At 52.1% G+C, this 19893-nt stretch overlaps 8 protein-coding genes; 3 read left to right on the forward strand and 5 right to left on the reverse strand.

Annotated features, from left to right (window-relative positions):
• Positions 1-1365: 1365 nt before the first annotated feature.
• Positions 1366-2779, forward strand: RCC_10532 (probable phosphatase; the record flags this gene model as incomplete). XM_023775760.1 has 2 exons in its annotated part: positions 1366-2650; positions 2700-2779. The coding sequence occupies 2 exons, from the start codon at positions 1366-1368 to the stop codon at positions 2777-2779; spliced, it is 1365 nt and encodes a 454-aa protein (XP_023631528.1).
• Positions 2780-3829: 1050 nt separating this feature from the next.
• RCC_10533 (uncharacterized protein) lies at positions 3830-5614 on the reverse strand (the record flags this gene model as incomplete). Its single annotated transcript, XM_023775761.1, has 1 exon — positions 3830-5614. The coding sequence occupies one exon, from the start codon at positions 5612-5614 to the stop codon at positions 3830-3832; it is 1785 nt and encodes a 594-aa protein (XP_023631529.1).
• A 694-nt stretch (positions 5615-6308) lies between these two features.
• On the reverse strand, positions 6309-6869 carry RCC_10534 (uncharacterized protein; the record flags this gene model as incomplete). XM_023775762.1 has 2 exons in its annotated part: positions 6309-6513; positions 6595-6869. 2 exons carry the CDS (start codon positions 6867-6869, stop codon positions 6309-6311), a joined length of 480 nt encoding a protein of 159 aa, XP_023631530.1.
• A 381-nt stretch (positions 6870-7250) lies between these two features.
• RCC_10535 (probable GTP-binding protein) lies at positions 7251-8670 on the reverse strand (the record flags this gene model as incomplete). XM_023775763.1 has 3 exons in its annotated part: positions 7251-7280; positions 7337-8520; positions 8577-8670. The coding sequence occupies 3 exons, from the start codon at positions 8668-8670 to the stop codon at positions 7251-7253; spliced, it is 1308 nt and encodes a 435-aa protein (XP_023631531.1).
• A 1180-nt stretch (positions 8671-9850) lies between these two features.
• Positions 9851-14857, forward strand: RCC_10536 (uncharacterized protein; the record flags this gene model as incomplete). XM_023775764.1 has 4 exons in its annotated part: positions 9851-9965; positions 10027-10237; positions 10292-13595; positions 13649-14857. The coding sequence occupies 4 exons, from the start codon at positions 9851-9853 to the stop codon at positions 14855-14857; spliced, it is 4839 nt and encodes a 1612-aa protein (XP_023631532.1).
• A 511-nt stretch (positions 14858-15368) lies between these two features.
• On the forward strand, positions 15369-16295 carry RCC_10537 (uncharacterized protein; the record flags this gene model as incomplete). Its single annotated transcript, XM_023775765.1, has 1 exon — positions 15369-16295. One exon carries the CDS (start codon positions 15369-15371, stop codon positions 16293-16295), a length of 927 nt encoding a protein of 308 aa, XP_023631533.1.
• A 41-nt stretch (positions 16296-16336) lies between these two features.
• On the reverse strand, positions 16337-17212 carry RCC_10538 (related to coatomer epsilon subunit; the record flags this gene model as incomplete). Its single annotated transcript, XM_023775766.1, has 1 exon — positions 16337-17212. The coding sequence occupies one exon, from the start codon at positions 17210-17212 to the stop codon at positions 16337-16339; it is 876 nt and encodes a 291-aa protein (XP_023631534.1).
• A 960-nt stretch (positions 17213-18172) lies between these two features.
• RCC_10539 (uncharacterized protein) lies at positions 18173-18739 on the reverse strand (the record flags this gene model as incomplete). Its single annotated transcript, XM_023775767.1, has 1 exon — positions 18173-18739. The coding sequence occupies one exon, from the start codon at positions 18737-18739 to the stop codon at positions 18173-18175; it is 567 nt and encodes a 188-aa protein (XP_023631535.1).
• Positions 18740-19893: the final 1154 nt, after the last annotated feature.

Below are 19893 nucleotides of genomic sequence, written 5' to 3' on the forward strand. Positions count from 1 at the left end.
CCTTATTTAGAACTTAGCTGTCTCTCGACCGATTTACTCTAAGTTTTAACACGAGTCTTGTCGAATGCTTACTACGGACCTCGCCTACTCGGAATATACTAAATATATACCTCGCTGTCGCTAGCCTATTCGCCGAGAAGGTGGATTAGTATTAAACATTACTAATCTATAATATATATAGAATTTAGTATATAACCCTCCTTTATTACTAACGTTACTATTAATATCAAATTTTAAAGTAAATCCGTTAAGGAACAGGTATATTATAAGTAAGATACGTCCTCCTAATAGTAAAAAAGACTAAAGTCCTTTTTATAGTAAAAAGAATATTCCTAAAAAAGGAACAAAAAGAAGATTGAACACTAAGGGAATTGAACCCCTGATCTCGTAATAGAAACGAGACTACTAGGCTTCTCCGGCAACTAGAACCCCTATAATGTCCGAAGTTTTAAACCAGGCCTCCACCTAGCATTTCCTCAATCCTAACACGCCCTAACCACTAGGCCAAATGTCCAGATGTAATAAATATCTAAGATTTTAGGTTGTTATTATACGGATAGGCCGGAGTTAAAGCGAGCTGCATTCTACGTGGCCTTTACTAGCCGCGTTCCCCTAGTTTGTGACCGGCTTACCTACCTCACAAGACAAAGACAGTGCCAGCTGATGATAACCACTCAACACTTGGCATGGGGAGACGTTGTCACTTTCCGTGACCCGGAGTTATCTTCGTACCCGATAAGGAGGCAAAGGGTCTGCAACGCTGCAACGGGTTCCTGCGTGAAGAGTGAAGAGGGGTTAGCAGGAGCACCACAAAAAATTCGCGAAACCCCCACCGCCAAGAAACGTCATCGCACCTGCATCGGGCATGCTCGGGCAAATTGACCACTACCGAAGGACGCAGCACTTTCTCACCCAAGCGGAAGACGACCGATTCTGTTGTCCATCGCTGCATGCTGGTCTCGTTGATGTTTCAATTCTCGTACCGAATCTTATCCTATGGCCCGTCCTTAAGCCGCTGCACACAAGTCCTTGCAGTCTTGCAGAGCCCTTTTCACATGCACTTTCCCCTAGCGTCTGAAACCTCTGTAGTGGGTCCCACCAGGAATAGGATGGGGTAAGGCCGCCGCAGTGCCTGCGGTCGTTGAATCGATGAATCGGCAAGAGCTTCGTCGACCAACCACGCCTTTGCATCGACACCCGTCTGCGACTCTTTGGGTTTATATCAACCGCTAGGTTCTCCACCGGCGTCCCGCATCTCCAGTTTTCTGTCTCTTTGCTTTGACCACATTTCCCCAAACACTGACCATTCCCCCTCCTACCACCTTACATCCTCAATCTTGTCTTCCACACGAGCAAGCAGTCACAATGTCCGACGGTCCCTCAATTGTTCTTCCCGGCCGCCCGAAGGTCCGGAGAGTGAGTTCTCACGATGCTCAACTCAACGCACTCAATCTGCGCTCGCCTACGGTCATTGTGCCTCCACAATATCTCATGGCACCCAGTGATGCCAACGAAACGGCCGCTGCCATGGAGCTGGCGAGACACGAAATCGAAGACGACGCATCAGAAGAATCCTCACCCTCGACGCCTCCAACGACATCAGTGACGGACAAGTTCGCATTCGCCTTTGATATCGATGGTGTCCTGATCCGCGGCGGTCGACCAATTCCCGAAGCCGTTGAAGCCATGCAGGTGTTGAACGGCAAGAACGAGTATGGCATCAAGATTCCATACATCTTTGTGACCAATGGTGGTGGCAAGACTGAAGAAGAGCGTTGCGTCCAGCTTAGCCAGCAGCTGGACATTGAGATTTCTCCTGGACAATTCATTTGTGGTCACACGCCCATGAGGGAGATGGCGGAGAAGTACAAGACCGTTCTCGTCATTGGAGGCGAAGGCGAAAAGTGCAGACAGGTTGCAGAGGGATATGGCTTCAAGGATGTCGTCACCCCTGGCGACATTATCAAGGATAACCCTGACACCACGCCATTCCGAAAACTTACCGATGAAGAGATCCAAAATTCCCGAAAAAGGAATTTCAAGGAGACTTCGATCGAAGCCATCTTTGTCTTTGCTGACAGCAGAGATTGGGCGGGAGACCAGCAGATCATTCTCGACCTGCTCATGTCCAAGAATGGCTACCTTGGCACCCGCTCCGCGACTTTCGATGAGGGCCCACCAATCTTCTTCTCTCACAACGACATTGTGTGGTCCGCTTCTCACGATTTGACTCGTCTGGGTATGGGTGCTCTCCGTCTGTCTCTCGAAGCCATGTTCAAAGCCGTCACCGGCAAGGAGCTTGTCACAGTGGCATATGGAAAGCCTCAGATTGGAACATTCGAATTTGCTACCAGACTGCTCAAGCAATGGCGGAAAGCTACACATGGTATCAACGAGCCTCCAGAGACTGTATACTTTGTTGGAGATACACCAGAGTCTGACATTCGTGGTACCAACGAATACAACAAGCACTCGGACAACCGATGGTATTCCATCTTGGTTGAGACTGGTGTATATCAGCCCGGCACAACACCAAAGTTCACACCCAACGCAACTGTGCCGAATGTTCTCGGTGCAGTGCGCCATGGCATTGAGCGCGAGAACCAGCGTCAGCAGAAGCTCAAATTCCAGCAGGAGCTCAACACTACAGGTGATTATCCCAAACCTCTTTCTTACCGACAGTACTGACAGATATGTAGGTGGAAAATTGCAAGAATTCGCATTGCTTTCCCCTACCCCAGGCGTCGAGAAGGGCAACCCGCTTGACGCGGCCGCCTAGATATCTTTCTTTTTCATTCATGCCCAATAGATTTTGCATGGGATTGGCGTAGAGCATAAATGGCGCATTGGTGTGCGGGAAGAACAGACTGCTTATAGATACCCTTCATGTCCGCCTCAACGACGAAAGCGGGAGAAGCACGAGACTTTTGGATATAGAAGAACAAAACCAGCCGTCACTACAGCTCGCAACCTCTACTGAGGAGTACTTGTGGGACAGGGCGATACAATGACAATCTTTTTTTTAACATGTTGCGCAATAACTCCTCCACGTGATGTTTCTGAAGTGAAGACGAGCACTTCAGTCCCAAGACGCATAAAAGCCGTGCTCGTGCTCGTGCACACGCAACTGTATGTTATGTATGTACCMCACGCAAGTCAAGTAGGTTACATGTAGGTACCTGTGTACATTCGCATGCATCATCACATGGGATGGGACGCTTGCTCGTTTGGATGCAGCAGCAGCAGCATCCGTATCTGCCGGGCCGATGGGCGTATGTGTGTGTCACATGCGGGCTGCTTTATTAGCTTGACCGTTTTTTATTTTATTTCCCGCTGCAAGCCTTGCTGCAGGCAGTAGTCACAATGCATTGTTGTGTGCATGATCGATTCTGCAATGTCGTGGAACAAAATTAGAATGTATTGAATGTGGTTGTCATTGTGACGTTTTTTGTGTCTGTGTCTCGGCGTATGCCGCGAGGGAGTTGGAGCTAGGTACCTTATGAATCACGATGCTCTTTAGGTAGGTAGGTGGGTGACGTTGAAGGTTTTTGGCCCGCCTTGTGGTGAATCGACGATAAGGTAAGGYTCACTAGAAAGTGGCTGATAATAGCAGGGAAAGAAGCAGCTTTGCAGAGAGTCATATCTCATGTCGAATGATTTCTTGTTGATCGTGCTAGATATCGTTTGTTTGCAGAAAGTACCAGATCTTTGCATGCTGCAGGTTAGGGCGGCAGCCTTTAACTTAATCTCACCAGGCCTTGCACGCTCTCCGGGATTTCTATATCTTATGAATAATATTGAGCATTGCGAGCTGTCTATCCCAGTACCATCAATTGTAGGCTATGAGCCTTGCAGCGCTCCTGGAAGCCAGAACAGGCCGAAGGGGCAAGATCCTCAGCTGTACATCAGCCTGCTCGCAAGTCTTCTCAGCAGCGGCGTCCATGTGGAAGAAAAGCATGACATCTTCTGGAGTAGTCGATATGTGCAGACCAGCCTGGAACTGCAAGGGCCATTGAGTATCATTGACCCTTTCACCTGGTCTGCCGCTGGAGAGTGTATTGTGCGATTGCCTTCCATCTCTCTCCGAGAAAAGTATACCCGTGCCTATCACATCCAGGACATCGTCCTGTGCTGGACGACAAATGAAACACAATCGCTTCCAAGCTAGAGAAGTAATGATGCAGTCTCCTGGTAGAGTGTTACTGCATACGAGGACAACAGCCTGCGAATTGAAATATACCTTCCGAGGCTTGCGAGCGGTGTTGGGTCCAGTTTCAKACGAAATCATCAGCTCGTAGGATTCCAAAAAAGTAGCATCATCTTCTGAGCGAGATCGCCATCCGGTATCATCACCCAGGCGCAGGTTTCCGCAATCGTCTTCGAAGAGGCGCGTCGCTGTGACCTCGCCGAAATCGAAATTGAGGGTCTCGCCATCACGTTCCTTCATCACAAAGAATGGCGAGCTACGTTCTTGGATGAGAGCTTGCATCTCGGGAACATGTGATCCAATTTGCAGCATGCTCATGACCAGACTACAAGACTGTGCTCCTAGTCCTGAAGTCAGCTCGACTGCTAGGCTCCAGGCGGTTCGCTCATAGTCAGGGACAATAGGCACCAAGTTCATGGACTTCCAGTCTATTATAGCTAACAATCCATAGATTCGATCTCGCGGATCGGTGCAGCCTGTCTCCGAAAGTCCTTGGAGTAGTTGAGAGAGGCGTACAGTCCCTCCGTAGAATTCGCACATGGCTTTGATGTGCATCAATTTCCGAAGTGGACTTTGACTTATAAGCTGCTGTTTATTGCTGACTGGAGTCAACAGTTGCACTACTTCCACCATTGTGGATATCTGCCGCCAGGAGAGGAAGGTGTCTCCGTAAAGAATGCGTACAGAATGTGAACCGGCTAGGATTTCTTGTACAATCCAGAGTCGATTCCAGTATGGTCTGTTCGCGAACGCAACAGCAATTCTCCGCAAATTCGCGATACTCTCCCGATCGGTACTTTTTGCAAACGCCATTGCAATCYCTGGTAGGTCTAATGTTGGAAGTTGGGTGGAAGGTGTTCTCACGTTCACCATATCCTTCTCATCGGACCCCAACATTAGAATGCAATACTGCTGTAGCTGCTCGCTCTCATCAGCATGCCTGCCAATGCAACCAAGCACATGCATAGCGTTCCTGTAGATTTTATACATCCCATGTACCTGCTCGCTCTTCTCAACGAGGTTCTCTTGGTCGATGCAGATGGAATCTATCCAGAGGTAGGTCTCCGCATCATAGTTGACCGCTTGGCGTAGCGCTTCGCAGCAGTTAAGTCTGATCCGTAGAGCCTGGCCATTGATCTCAATAGTTCTGGTGGTTTCTTCGCCCCAGGTGTAAGAGATTGCATTGTACTTTGGAGCTTTGTCGATTGGCCAGGCACGGAGCTCGAAACTCATGTCGCTCGATTTGGTTTCCGCTACCAATTTGAGGAGGCGTATACTTGCTGCTGCATGCTGAAGACGCTCATGATGAAATCTCGACGTCGGTGGATGATTTGAATCTTCATGGGATTCATGCTCGGCACTCAAGCCGTCTGGCCCTCGAGACAATTCGCTCTCAGAATTTGGCATCTCCAGATAGTAGTGTAATGGCTTGTATATTTCGGGGCAATTTAGGCACCTTCATCACGCTCTCCGCGACGCTGTTGCGATATCGCGTTTAGAAGACGCGATAGCCTTCGTCGGCACTTCCTTCCTACCTGTATCTATGCAGTTCAGAATTGCGCCGTCGATATCTTCCATCAGATCCATCAAACTGCGTTATGAGCGATTGAAACGGGGTGGAAATATCGTGTAGAAAAGCGAGGTGTGATGTACGAAAATTGTAGCCAATCCCACCAAGGCACGAGAAGCAGCGAAGGTGCATCAAAACTTTCACCCCTGAAAATTGGAATCGGGCAAAACTCTTGACCGCTGTCAACATCGCTAACTAGTCAGCTTTTACCAAAACTGAATGCCAATGACCAAGGGTGCTGCATGGCAGCTATAGACCTTTAGATGTTATACCAACGAAAGTCCCTTGTTTTCACATCCCGTGATCGACGAGGCCGAAGATTTTCGGAAGAGGACCAAAACGACCGACACACGACATCGTACTTCCAGACACACGACTTCGGGGACTTGACGCTTTGCTCTCGAACGACCACAAACACTCCGTAACATCCTCGCTGGAAACAGCGCGTAGTTATGACAATTGTAAGTGGATGTTTGAACTGCTCGACGACCATTCCATCACTACCCCAACCCTAACCCTATCTCAATCATCTCAATCATCTCGAGGACGCATACGCCGAGAGCCCTCATCATCGCCATCATACTCACTTCCCGCAACAGTCTGCAATTCCTCTCGAAACACACTCTTTCTCGCCGGCTTCTCGCTTCTAATACTATCATCCGTGTAGTCGTGACCTCTGACCTCGACGTATGGGATATGTCCCCGAACGTCTCTCCCATTGAACTGGGTCCTGAGTCTAGGCAGTGCCAGTCGTCGTCTTTTGTTTGCTGAAGTGTRGWKCTCGGTGKTSKCSSTMKYRTYWWMMMRMMARTCAGACTCGAAATTGTAATTGGCGACAGGTGTCAACGCTGCAGGTGGGCGTGTGTTTGCACGAAGTGGAGGCGCAGGCGAATGCTGAGTATCCAGACCTTTAGCTCGTAGTCTGCTCGTTTCATGATTGTGCGATCTCGTTGAAATCCGTGTCGCCGCGGTTGGATGGCGGGTAGGCGCGGCGGGCAGTGAGTAGGGCGGGATGCTGAGAGGCTCTCTTCTGCCGAGAGGTGCCCAGGGCAGACCGGGCAGTGGTCGAGGGGTTGAAGGATCGTAGGCCATGGGAGGTCGGAGGAGTGTTGGCGAAATGTCTGCAGCCCGGTCATCTTGGAGGATTTCTGCATCTCGCCGTGACCTTGGCGGTACTCGTTTGAGCTGTGGCCGAGACGTGTACGAGAAGAATTTGCAACGATGGGGGAGTCCGGTAATACAGGCGCTGCAGTCGGGGCAGTTAGGCATACCTTGAGAGGCTTTCGAAGGCAATGTTGAAAGATCTGTCTTTTTCAACCGAGATGTGAACTAGGAGACGAGGGAGAAATCGAACTTTAACATTGCATGAGAGGAAGGATTGTAATATTTGAAAAAGTTTGTCTTGCATCGGTATGGAGCGATTGAATCGCGGCTGAAACTTGCAAGACATAGATTTCACGTCCTTATAGTCGGCTAAGCACGTCCGACTTTGAAGGAGAGAATCTGTTAAAGGTTAGCAGAGATCACAATATCGTAGATGCAGCACTCCAATCACTCACGTCATTCTTTCCAGGCGAGACCAGATCGTCTTCGCTTACCCTCACACCTCCCACAGTGTCGACATACGCAAGCGGTGCATCACCCATGACTTTGCGGTAGACATCTCCGACAGTGCTGCCTTTCTTCACCAAGACACAGTCTCGGAACACCGCCGATCGCTCACCGCCAGAACCCGCCTCTCCACTTCCAAACGTGCTGATATTTCGTACAGGAAAGACAGGAACCAGTCCGAGCACTTCAGAAGCACGAGTGAGCACTTGATTGACACCCGTGCTTCCAAATCGATAAAGGACCATGTCCTTTAAATTCTCAATCCTTGTCTTGAGCTTCTCGTCCATTTCCTTGAGTCCACCTCCATCCTCTTCGCCTTGTTCGATGAGATCCTCTCGTGTGTCGATGAATTCCGAGCCCGGTATATATCGGATGAAGTTCTGCTTGACTAATCTCCGTAGAAAGACCTCTGAAATGGCACTGCAGAGTACCAGTCTCTCCGCCTTTTCAAACTTGGCGATCTTGCTCACATTCTTGTCCGCATCGGCGTGATCGATCTTGTTCAGCGCCAGAACCGTGGGAAACTTCTCATCCACAAAGGCATTCACCACGCTCTCCACCGTCGCATCGTCCCAGTCCGGCAGTGGCGTCTTCAGTGCCATCTTGTCCAGTGTTCTCGCAACCACAGCTGAGGTCGATCCGTATCCGGAGAATTGGTTCTGCAGTGTTTCCACCGCAGTAGCCTTGACAGCTATATGTCGTCGCTTGATCCCTCCCCATTTCTGCATCAAGTTTCCCAATACCCAGCTGACAATCTCTGAGCGCAGCCACACTATATCCTGCGAGGGATCGTAACCACGTGTTGCTTTTCCCTCCGCGTCCGTGGTGCCGGAAACATCGACCACGTGAATCAAGGCATCTGCATGGCGCAAATCATCCAAGAATTTGTTTCCCAATCCCTTGCCTTGATGCGCACCGGGCACCAGCCCCGCGACATCTAGCAGCTCAATCGGCACGCTCCGCGTCCCTTGCTGACAGACGCCGTAGTTGGGTTTGCAGCGTGTCACCAGAGGCGGCGGGTCGTCAGGTGTCGGGGGAGTATTTCCCGGTATTGATGTGCGAGAGCAGGCACATTGTATTTGGAGGTAGCCTACGGCGCGGTTGGGATCGATGGTGGTGAAGGGAAAGTTTCCTGTTGCATGTGAGTGGTGGTGATCTACCTCTTTGCTGCAGAGCAGGTGGCCGCACCCACTTTTGCTGTTGTGTCTGTCAAGCTGTTGAGGGTTGTGCTCTTGCCGCTTGACGGCTTGCCCACCAGCGCGATGAGAGGATCGCGAGGCATGGTCTGGGGTGAAGTGATGGTTGTTGATCCTGTGGACTTTTTTTGGAGGGCAATCTACGCTTCACATTCGCGTTTCACCCCGCACTTTGGTCTCGTCTTCCAGTCTCGTCCAAGTGCGATTCATGATCAACATCAACACGACAACGCAGCCTCATGTGGAGATGCCTTCTTGATTTACACAGCGGCATACCGCCACAGCATTCATGAGTGTTGCGTCCCCGCCACTCTTCCACAGCTATTGGCAATGCCAAACTTTTGGCGATGGAATGTCTCCTGTCTTTCACAGCCCTGACCATGCCTCCGCTCTGTGCCGCCGCACATGGAGCTGTCGTTCTGTGATGCGGCGGGAAGTTAAGAGTAAGGTAGAACATGTGGACGACATGTCTCATCACCGATATCACAGGACACTGAGCGGAAAAAGAGGCATGGCGAAAAAGTGGRGTCTCATCAGGTGGGTGGAAGGATCAGGAGCATGTTCGTGGTACGGTAAGCTTGCCGAACGGGTCCCAGCAGCGGTTCTGAGCGGTGGCCTTCAGCCTTTTACCAAGGCGGACAAGGATCCGAGATGGAAAGTTAGATTGATGACCTGTCTTGGGCGGCAGCAACAATGTCGAGATTCATGGTCAAATGGATTTATTGATTGATTGATTCGTCTGCCAGCGTCGCGTTGAAGACCTACCTTGCTAGTCTGTTTATGTGCAGATAAACAGGGGACCAAAAGTCTATTGCAAGTAGGCACGGAGCCGCTTCCTCAAGTCTCCACCATCCATCTCCCACTGTAAAGCTTGCCGCGAGACCTGAGGCCGTGAAATGGTATGGCGTGAAGACCGTTGCTCGTACCCACCCACCTCTGCCACTCCGCGAACACCAGACACACCGCAACGTCTCGCCCTCTTAGTCGCTGACGGTACATCCACGGGACAACTTCCACCTGGATACGACAAGGGACCCCATTGTTGACTGCACCACCACCCTCGATCAATCGAGGCCATTGCATGCCACCGTCCGGCGGGCCAGCACCAGCACGAGGAATATGCAGATGCAGCTCCTCTCCCGCAGCCAGTGGTACGCGGCATGACCGCGAGCGGGACTGAACTGAGCACAAGGAGCTACCGTCAAGCAGGCGCAACCTGTCCGACCTGGCCTCACCACCACCTCCGCATTGGGCTGCGAGCATATCATGACCACTTCGGCCGCCGCAATGGACGTCGCCACCCGCTTCCAGCCGCGAGGCCGAGCCCAGACCTATCTGGAGCGGGAGCAACGCAACAACAGTGATGCCTCTAGTACTGAATGTGAGCTTGCAACCTGTCGATCGGTTCAGCTTCCGCTCCCCGGCAACTGACCTGTATCTAGCCGAGTCCTTGATACGCCGCAAATTCCAACGCACCAACGCCGCCGACGCCGACGCCTCCGATGATATCTTCCGCAAGCCCTCCCTTCCAGCGTCTGCGGCGAGGGCGTCGATAGACCAGCGCCCGAGTTTCACTCATCGAAGGAGGAGCACCCTGCGAGATAATGCACGAGTCCCAAGCGGACCCCGGGACCTGCCCAGTCCTGCCAAAAGGTTCGAGGTGATGTGCCATGGAAGGGAGCAGGATGTGGCTAACAGCGCGGACAGAGTGGCCAGCGGAAGCTCATCTGCACGTGCGCCTTCTGCCATGACTGACAAGACCAACAACGCTCACTCCTTCCTCGACCACACCCCTTCCGAGCCGTTCTACAGCAAGAGCAGCTTCGCCGACCCATCTTCCATCTCGATACACGACGCAAGCTATCCCGCGACTCCTGCCACCAGCAACTTCGACTTCATGCCYACGGTGAACTTTGATGACTTTCAGAACTCTATTGCTAGTTATGGTGGGAACTCGCCGCTCCTGAGCGACTTTCCTGACATTCCCACGTTGGGCAGCGGGAGGGCAATGCCAAAGGAAAACGGCAGCAGCGCAGGAGTACACTCGGATAGGACGCCAGTGAAAACGATCGAGCCGAGAGAGAGTCCTGGTTTAGGCAGAAGTGTAAGTCTTCGCAAGAGACTGACCGCTGCGCCGGGAGGAAAGCAAGGCCCGAGCCAAGCGGGTGGTGAAAAAAGGCCTGTGACCTCTCCACAAGCCACCAGCAGCTTGTCTCTGCGAGGAAAGCGCCAGAGTGCAGCTCCCCAAGGCCCTCCAATGTACAATCCGGCGCCTGCGCCGGTGGGAGCTGGTTCACGAGCGCCACGCAAGTCGCTGGGATCAGGCGTGATTGCATCAATGTTGGAAGGACGAAGGACGAGCCAGCCTGTTCCAACAGAGGCACCATTCAAATCCAATTCAAGTCAAACGGGAAGTGCGAACAAGGCCTCCCGTCGCATAACTATGCAACCACCTGCTTCTGCCGGCGCAGAGCCTCGTGTACCCACATTCACAGCAACGACGCAGTCTCGGGCGAACAAAGTGAAGAGTCTGCAGGCCCCACCGAGGGAAACTGAACCTGCGTCTCCCGGCGGACGCTCTGTTTCGAAGGGAACGCAAAATCGTTCTCAAACACCGTCATCATCGGGTAGTAAGCGACAATCGACAGCCTCTGGCAGGGCGTCTGGGTTGGGAGCTCGTACGATAAGTCCAACGGACGCTCGTCGATTAAAGCGACTTTCGATGATGCAAGCACCTCCAATGCCAACAAACCTGGCTCTTTCGAAGGACCATCCCCTGCCGGAGCGTCCCATTCCTCACGAGGACTTTCTACCATTAAAGCTGGAGTTGCCCCGATTCACACAGGCAAGCCCGAGTCTAATTCCCAGAAAATCGAGCAGCGCCACTCCCACGTCAGCTCGAGCTTCACCCGAAATACGCGGAAACTACGCTGCAGCTCCCACCCTCAGCACGAAATCTAGTTTTTCGTCTCTCCTCAATCTGAATGGATCTACGTCCCGACTACCAACCCCAAAGACCAGGAATGTTCATTCAAGCTCTGCACAATATGGAGAGGATGAAGAAATTGTACCGCCCGTCCCAGCAATCCCCAAGGCCTTTGAGAGCCCAAGAGAGAGCGACCAGGTCTTTTTCGCGAACATGCCCAAGGATAACGACCGCGAGGCAGCTTCTGCGGCGAAATCATCCAAGCCGAATAGAGAGGGCAGCATCCAAAATCGACGAAAGCCATCCTCGGACAGCACGCGCGCACATCAGCGCACAAACACGTTTGACAACATTGACAGGACCATAACTGCGCAGAAGCCGGCAAGGCATCAACCTCAGCAACAGCAGTTCGACAACAATGGGCGCAAGAACAACAACCTCCAACCGCTTCGTTTGCCCCCTTTGAACTTGATGCCTATCAATCCGACCAAATCGTCCGGGTACCAAAGGTCAAGTCAAGACGGCCAAAGGCCAGACGATTTTACATTCTCCTCGACGCCCGAGCCAAAACGAGTTGCGAAGACGCCGTCGACTCCCATGACTGCAAGCAAGGCCACGGTCTACCGACGCCAGGATGAAGATGCGACAAAGTCAAATGCAATTCGCAGCGCCTCTTCTCACTTTGCATTGAGGGACATGATGCAAAAAGATGATAGTGCGTCTCGCTTCTTTGACGACACCGACCTGGACCTGAACGCGATGGGCCTGCCGGTCCCTACCGCCCGACAACGCAATGCAATCACTCCTTTCTCTTCCGGATCACTACCCAAGGCCTCTGGCGAGTTCATCAGACAGCGGGTAAGAGCGTCCGGAGACGATGACGAATACAGCGTCGGACGATTCGAAGGGTATCAATTGCAGGGCGGGAAGATTCAGGGTCCTAGGCCGAGCCGAAGTGGCACGAATGCATCAGTGAAGACGTCCGAAACCCAGACCTCGCTTGAGAGCCTTGCTCCAGACTCTGCTCAGACGAATGGGAAGAAGGATCACAGCGGCAGCGCAATCAGGAGAAAACTTTCCATGGGCTGGCACCGTGCAAGTAGCAAGGCGACGAACGGCTTCTCAGACCCCAAATCAAGTCCGCTACAAGACGAGTCCGCGTCTGCGTCTGAGCAGGAGAAGGCTGAGAAGCAGAAAAAACGAGCAAGCGAGATGCCGCCTCCAAAACTACCAGCAAGCGCGACATGGTCGGMAGAAGTGCCCTCTCTACCATCTACAAACAGTGCCAGGGCGAGCCTCGACTCTGCACGTGGTAAGGTAGCCGCATCGCAGGATATCAAGACGTCTCCCGTGAAGCGCAGTGTTGATGCCGAACGCACCACCCCCGCTGCAAAGACAAAGAGCATGCACACTGAGCAGCCTCAACCGGTCAATGCTGCTAATCGGGCGACCAGCTGGGGTCAGATTGGAACCGTAACGAAAGCTACGACCAAAGCTGCCCCGGTCAAACCTCGCCACGCTTCGAGCACGTCGAGCTTTGCGCCCATGGTCAAGGATAARGATGATCTTGCGGCTGACGAGGAGATGCGGCGGCTTTCCCAGAAACGGCGCGATGTCGACTCAGCTGCCAAGGAGAGCGAGGAACTGAAGCGTCGTGCAGTTGCTCGTCCCGCAATGACTCCGGAAAGTGTCTTGCACGATCGCAATTGCTCGCTGAACATCTTCGAACGTGGAGAGATCATGGACTATGGCAAAGAAGGCGTCTACTTCACTGGCAACAAGAATGCGCGAAAGATCATTGGCTCTCTCAATCCATCGCCACAGCCGTCGTCTGGCGACAAGGAGAAGGCTGGCAACTACGGATACGACGATGAGCGTGGCGACTACAATATCGTCATGGGTGATCACCTAGCCTACCGGTACGARGTCGTGGACCTTCTAGGCAAGGGCAGTTTCGGACAAGTCGTGCGATGCGTCGACCATAAAGAGGGAGGCGTTGTCGCTGTCAAGATCATCCGCAACAAGAAACGATTCCATCAGCAGGCACTGGTAGAGGTCGGCATACTGGGCCGTCTTAGGGATTGGGTGAGTCGAGAGGGACATCAYTCGTGGAGAATGCTTACTGACATGTCATGCAGGATCCTGATGGGACGCAAGCGACGCTCTCCATCACTTCGTCCTTTTACTTCCGATCGCACTTGTGCATTGTCACGCCATGCCTCAGCATCAACCTGTACGAACTGATCCGATCTCACAACTTTACCGGCTTCTCTCTGCCACTTATCCGTCGCTTTTCCCGTCAGCTTCTGGCTTGTCTCGTGCTCCTGCAGAACAAGCGCATCATCCACTGCGATCTCAAGCCCGAGAACATCCTCCTCTGTGAGGCTCGCAAGGCTGATGTTCGGGTGATTGACTTTGGAAGTAGTTGCAAGGAGGRGGAAAAGGTGTATACCTATATCCAATCTCGGTTCTACCGCAGTCCGGAGGTCATTCTCGGTAGCAGCTATGGGTTGGGGATCGACATGTGGTCACTTGGTTGTATCTTGGCCGAGCTGTGGACCGGTTACCCGATATTCCCCGGAGAAAATGAGCAGGAGCAGCTAGCCTGCATCATGGAGATTTTTGGACCACCTGACCGTCATCTCGTGGAGCGTTGCACGAGGAAGAAGCTTTTCTTCGACTCGGTCGGCAAGCCTCGAGTTACTGTCAGCAGTAAAGGACGAAGACGCAGACCCAGCTCRAAGACGTTATCCCAAGCCCTCWAAACCGATGACGAGGCGTTCCTCGACTTCATCTCCCGCTGTTTGAGATGGGATCCGGAGCGGAGGCTGAAGCCTCACGAAGCCATCCACCACGCCTTCATCACGAATCAGCCCCTGAATCAACGGCAGGGTATCCCCGACGAAGCACGACGTGCAGCACGAGTACGCGCCGCCGCCGCCGTTCCCACATCTACCGGCAATACCATTGCCAGCCCGGCAAAGCGCAGCCACACCAACGCCGGCTCCATGTCGCATACCATGACCCCTGGCGGAGCAAGCACATTCATAAGCCAACAAGCCACGCCGGCGAAAGAACGTCAGAGACCGCTGCCAGAGACGCCCCAGACTGCGATTCGTAACGGTAGCGGTGTCACGCAGAGTTCCCCGGTGAAGCAGCCGTTGGTATCGGGACCTCGAAGACAGAGCTCCGTCGTTTCTGCCGGCGCTTCGAATGTCAAAAGAAGTAGCGCGGGTCTAACCATCGGAATGCAGAGGCAGGGGAGTGGGATTGGGAACCTGAGTGGGAATCCCAGCTTGGCACAACAAGCCGCCAGAGAGGCTAGTGCGGCGCGATGGAGGGGATGATGAAGACTTTGCTTGGCCGCGACATGGCTGTATGAAGGAGACGGGGTATTTGTGTATTTTACGGCGTGAAACCGACGCATATTGATCATGAGTGATTGAGGCGTCTGGCGCCGGAGGTGATTGAAATATCATGACCAAAGTCAATGAAAGAAGATGTATGGATAAGTGATTCGAAATCACGTCCAACAACACGGAATCACGAGAATATCAATCACATTGTGCAACTTCAGTCCGACTAGTCTGAATTGTATGTAACGAAATGGAGGGCGAATTGTATGTAACGAAATGGAGGGCTTCCTCCTTTTACATTCAAAATGCCCTTGTCTATTCGTTCCAATGTGGCTAAGGGAGGTAATTATGCAAGGCGTAACAAATGTTTATGCAACTCGATATGAAAGAAATCCGGGGAAGGAGCCAGCTAGCTCATCTCATGACTTCACATGCGAAACCGAGTACCTTAATCAATAGATATCCACCTTTCCCTCCAAACATACAACAAACAAATCCCATAATGACCACCCCAATATCAACAATAACCCACCAACAACAAATCCCCCTCACCCGCCTCCTCACGCACCTCGAAGCAACGCTCTCCAATTCCTCCAACCACACACCCGCCCACCGCGCACGAATCGCCACGAATCTCGAACATGCGCGGKCTTTGTATTTGACTTTTGAGAAGAGTGTTGTGACGAATCGAGTCCCTGGGGCGAAGAGGGAGGAGGCTTTGGAGGAGTTGGGGAGGCAGAGGGAGTGGATTCGGAAATTGGAGGGGAAGTTGAGGGAATTGGGGGAGTTGGATGATGATGATGATGAGGGGGAGAGTGATGAGGAAGGGGAGGATTTGTTGAATGTTTATCGGCCTGCTAGAGAGGGCATGATGGGGGGGTTGGATGTTGGGGGAGAGACTTTGGGGTTACAGGACGAAGGAAAGGGTTCACAGGGACGGGAACAATCACAGCAACAGCAACAGCAACAACAACAGCAGGAGTTACGAGAGAGAAAAGGATTGAGTGTAAAGGACAACAGATCTGCGGCGACTACGAGTGCTAGAGAAGCTCTCTTCTCGAATCGTCCTCAAGACCAACAAGCGCAAGCTACATCGGATATCTCCAAGACGGAAACTATGATGTCACATCATCGAAACGAGCAGGAGGCTCTCACGACGGGACTTTTGGGGTTGGCGGCTGCATTGAAGCAGAGTTCCATCCAGTTCTCGACTTCATTGGAAGCGGAACGGGATGTGTTGCAAAGGGCGGAGGGAGGACTGGATAAGAGTGCGCAGGGAATGGATGCTGCGGGCAAGAAAATGGGGACGTTGAGGAGGATGAGTGAGGGGCAAGGATGGTGGGGGAGGATCAAATTGTATGCCTTTATCTTTGGCTTGTGGTTGGGATGCTTCTTGTTGGTATTCGTGGGGCCAAAGTTGAGGTTTTGAGGATACTGTCTTATAATTCTCCATCCTTCCCGTTTTCACCCTCAAGCAGCAGCAGCGGCGAACTTGGGCGTATATTTTCCCATGGCCAATTGGAAAGCCTCCCTCTTCGCCTTCAAATCCTGCACCATTTCACTCTCCTCGCTCAGCTTCCCAATCCACTCCCCTCCATCCCTCCCGGCAATCGTCTCTAACACGGCCTTATTCGCCAACACACTCTCGTCCCCTTCTCCCAACTTCAACGCCTCATCCAGCGCCACTTCGGCCTCTTCCACCCGTCCCATGTGCAATTCGCTCACCCCCTGCTGCGTCAACGACATTTGACTCCTCGAACTTGGTCCCTGGGCCAATTCCTCAAAGACATAGAATGCCTTTTGATAATTCTCTCCCCCTTGCCGCATTCCAATCCACGCTTCCGCGAGATTGACCAATAGAGCATCTTGGGCGAAACTTCTCGCGGATTTGGCTTCTTTGACCGCGAGATCGACGCGGTTGAGTGCGAGGTGGATTTGAATGATCAGGGCCACTGCATCTAGAGATCCCTGATGTTTCGCGAGTAAAGCGAGGGCTTCTTCATGCTTTCCATGTTTTGCGAGAAGTGTGCCACAAAGCAATTGCACCGTCAGATTATCTCCTGCGGTCTCTGCGAGTTGTTCGGCGGCTGCAAGGTCGTTTGCTGCTAATGCGCGGACTGCGGCGAGGTCCGGGGTGGATTTCGCGTCCGAGGCGGAGATTGCTGCGAGGACGGCGGAGTTTTGTCCTAGAGCGAGTTGGGCGCGGAATTGTAGGATTTGGATGGGGAGGGCGTTGGAGGGGGAGAAGTCCGAGGGGGTGAAGTCGGAGAGGACGGAGGTGTATTGGCCTTGGATAAAGGCCGTGTGGATGTTGACGAGTTCGCCTTCGGGGCTGAAGGGGTCCATGATGGGTGGATTGCGGTGTGATGTTCCAAGTGGTGGTGGAAGCTGGGGTACAACCCAATCAATGTAGGGACAGGTGGTGTGGGTTTCACATGTCAATGTGGAAGGAGCTGACTAACAAGGTTCTTACACGGAAAGAGTTCCGAGAAATGTATAAAGCTCGCTCTATCTTAGGTGGATAGGGTAAAGTAAGATACCTTGGTGAATACTAGGTACCTCAAGGTGTAATCGATCGTCTCTCACTACGAAGTACTTATCCATCCTCTTTGTAATCGTCAAATAYCCAGTGTTCCCTAATATTATCTCGCTCGTGGTCGTCGTCCGCGGCATCCAAGGCGGCCTCTTTCAGCACTGCAGCTAGGGCCATCGCATGCTCGTATCTTTTACATGGTATCCAGCCATCAGCATTGATACCCAAATCCCCTCGGAGAATGTCCATCTGCCGGTCCAGATCTTCTTGTCAGGACATCTCCCGCATTAAGTCATCGGCTTCTTGCTTACCATACAGAAGCTGGTGYTCAGTGTCTGTATCCCCATACGCGGGCCAGTCCTTCGTCAATTGGACGAGACTTGCTTCCAATGGAATCCTATTGCCTTCCCAAGGCGCAGCGGCATTCCGGTAGACCTTCTTTCAGAGTAGTCCTCGATCATGTGTCATGGCCTTCCAGTGGGCGTCGAGTTTCGTCGATGTGGCTGCAACGTAGTAGAAGTGAGCATGTCGACGACGATCTTAGTGATCGACCTGATCTCTTCTCTATGTCGACCCACTGACGCTGCTGCAACCTCACACAGAGCATCGATGTTAAACTTCATCCTCGGAGAGTGGACGTCTTTAACAATCTGTCAAATCAATTGCCTTCAATGTCAACCCGCCCTGCGCTCTCGGGGAAAGGGTGGCTGGATTTCGAGCTCCAGCAATCATGTTCAATGGCGGTTCCATGTGGACCTCCCTCCTCAAGATCATCATGCCTCCCCACTAACAACCGCCCAAACCTCACACTCATAAAGAATATCCCTCTTTGCCAGACTCGCAACCCCAATCACCGTATCCGGCGGCCTATGTCCTCCAGCCTCTTGATCCATAAACTCACACCACAATTCCGCCCAGCCCCGATCCACGACGTCCAATGCATCCACCTTGTCATCCCCAGTTTTCGTAACAATGTAATGTTTGACCTGCACGATATCTCGGGGAGTTGCTCCTGCAGCAGCGAGAGATTTCAAGATGTTGGAGTAGGCTATCGGAGCTTGTTCGGGGAGGGTGGAAGGGTTTGAGGAGGATGAGGGGTCGCAACCTGTCATGCCTGCGAGGGTTATGAGGCGGGATGTGGGGAGTAATGGGGTTATGGAGACTTGATGGTAGGTTGGTGGGGGAAGAGGGACATTTGGTGGGTTGAATGTGCGGGGTTGAGAGGAGGACATGATGGGGATGTTTATGAGGACGTTGTGTAGTGTGAGTAGGGCAAGATTGTGACTGTCGTTGGACGAGGTTATAGCTTGTAGGGTGGCCCATTGTATCAATCGAGACATGCTGTAGTCTGGGCACGAGGAAAGCCCGTATTGAGACTAGCGCGTCGTCTGCACTACATCCATTCCCATCCGCACTTCTGCTTCTCATACATTACATCAACTACCTATAAATTAACATTACATACATTCTGTCCCAAGCTAGACGCTCTGCTGAAGAGTGTTCACCAGGATACCGATTCTAGGATCGAGCAATATGACATCTCCCGAATCAACGACCCTGCCACGCAACAGCTTCCGCGGATTGCCGTTCGAGCTGCGCGAGCTGATTTACTGCACTGTCTTGGCCGATCTCACTGCCGAGCGAACTTCAACATCCATACAGTGACCTACCTCTGAACTCCCGATTCAGCACATACGTCTCTCTACTCCTCCTGAACAAAGCCATAGGCGAGGAGGTAAAGAGAGTCTTCTCCGAACGATATGCTGAAAAGATCGTCTTCTACTTCGAGGATGCATGTTCTCTTATAGAATTGATGCGAGACTCTGAGACGAAACCGTCCCTCCGTGGAGTACGATTTGTACTCCGAACACGAACAGATCTCCAACCCGAACCCAAGTTCAATCCTGTAGTCTGCATGAACGAAGCCTTCATGTATAAACTTGACTGGACACGCGGATTCGACAAAGGAGTTGGAAATTTCATTCCCACCTCCACATTAGATTATCCAGAAAATATCGATCTCGACTGGTACTTCACGTCGCGTAATCGCCCAAGCCCCAATTTCGGAGCAATCGTCGCCAGCGACCACTCTCTTTGTGGCAAGACGCAAGAAGCGTGCATTCCCTATGAGTCCATCAAAATTCCGGATATGAAGGGATCGCTAAGTGCTGATCTGGCATTCTGGAAGATTCCCAATCCCGACGTTGCCCAAGAAGGAGATACTTGCAGCCCCAAAACCACCGTATATAACAAGCATCAGAGCATGAAGCAAGTTGGTATCCTCCTCTTCCGCGGAAAACTTTGCGAAGTCTTCGTTGAGGGACACTATCGAGATTGGGGTGCTAGAATGCACAGAATGTATCTAATGGCGTTTTTGGTTCGGTGTCCCTGGCCGAAGTTTCGCGCACTGTATAAGGGAAAATATCCCTTGAACGCCCAAGAGTGGGAGGACTTTTGTGCTCGCAAAATCGACTATGGTTGGTTCCCATCACTT

This window comes from Ramularia collo-cygni (genome assembly GCF_900074925.1).
Source record: "Ramularia collo-cygni strain URUG2 genome assembly, contig: RCC_scaffold22, whole genome shotgun sequence".
NCBI lineage: Eukaryota > Fungi > Ascomycota > Dothideomycetes > Mycosphaerellales > Mycosphaerellaceae > Ramularia > Ramularia collo-cygni.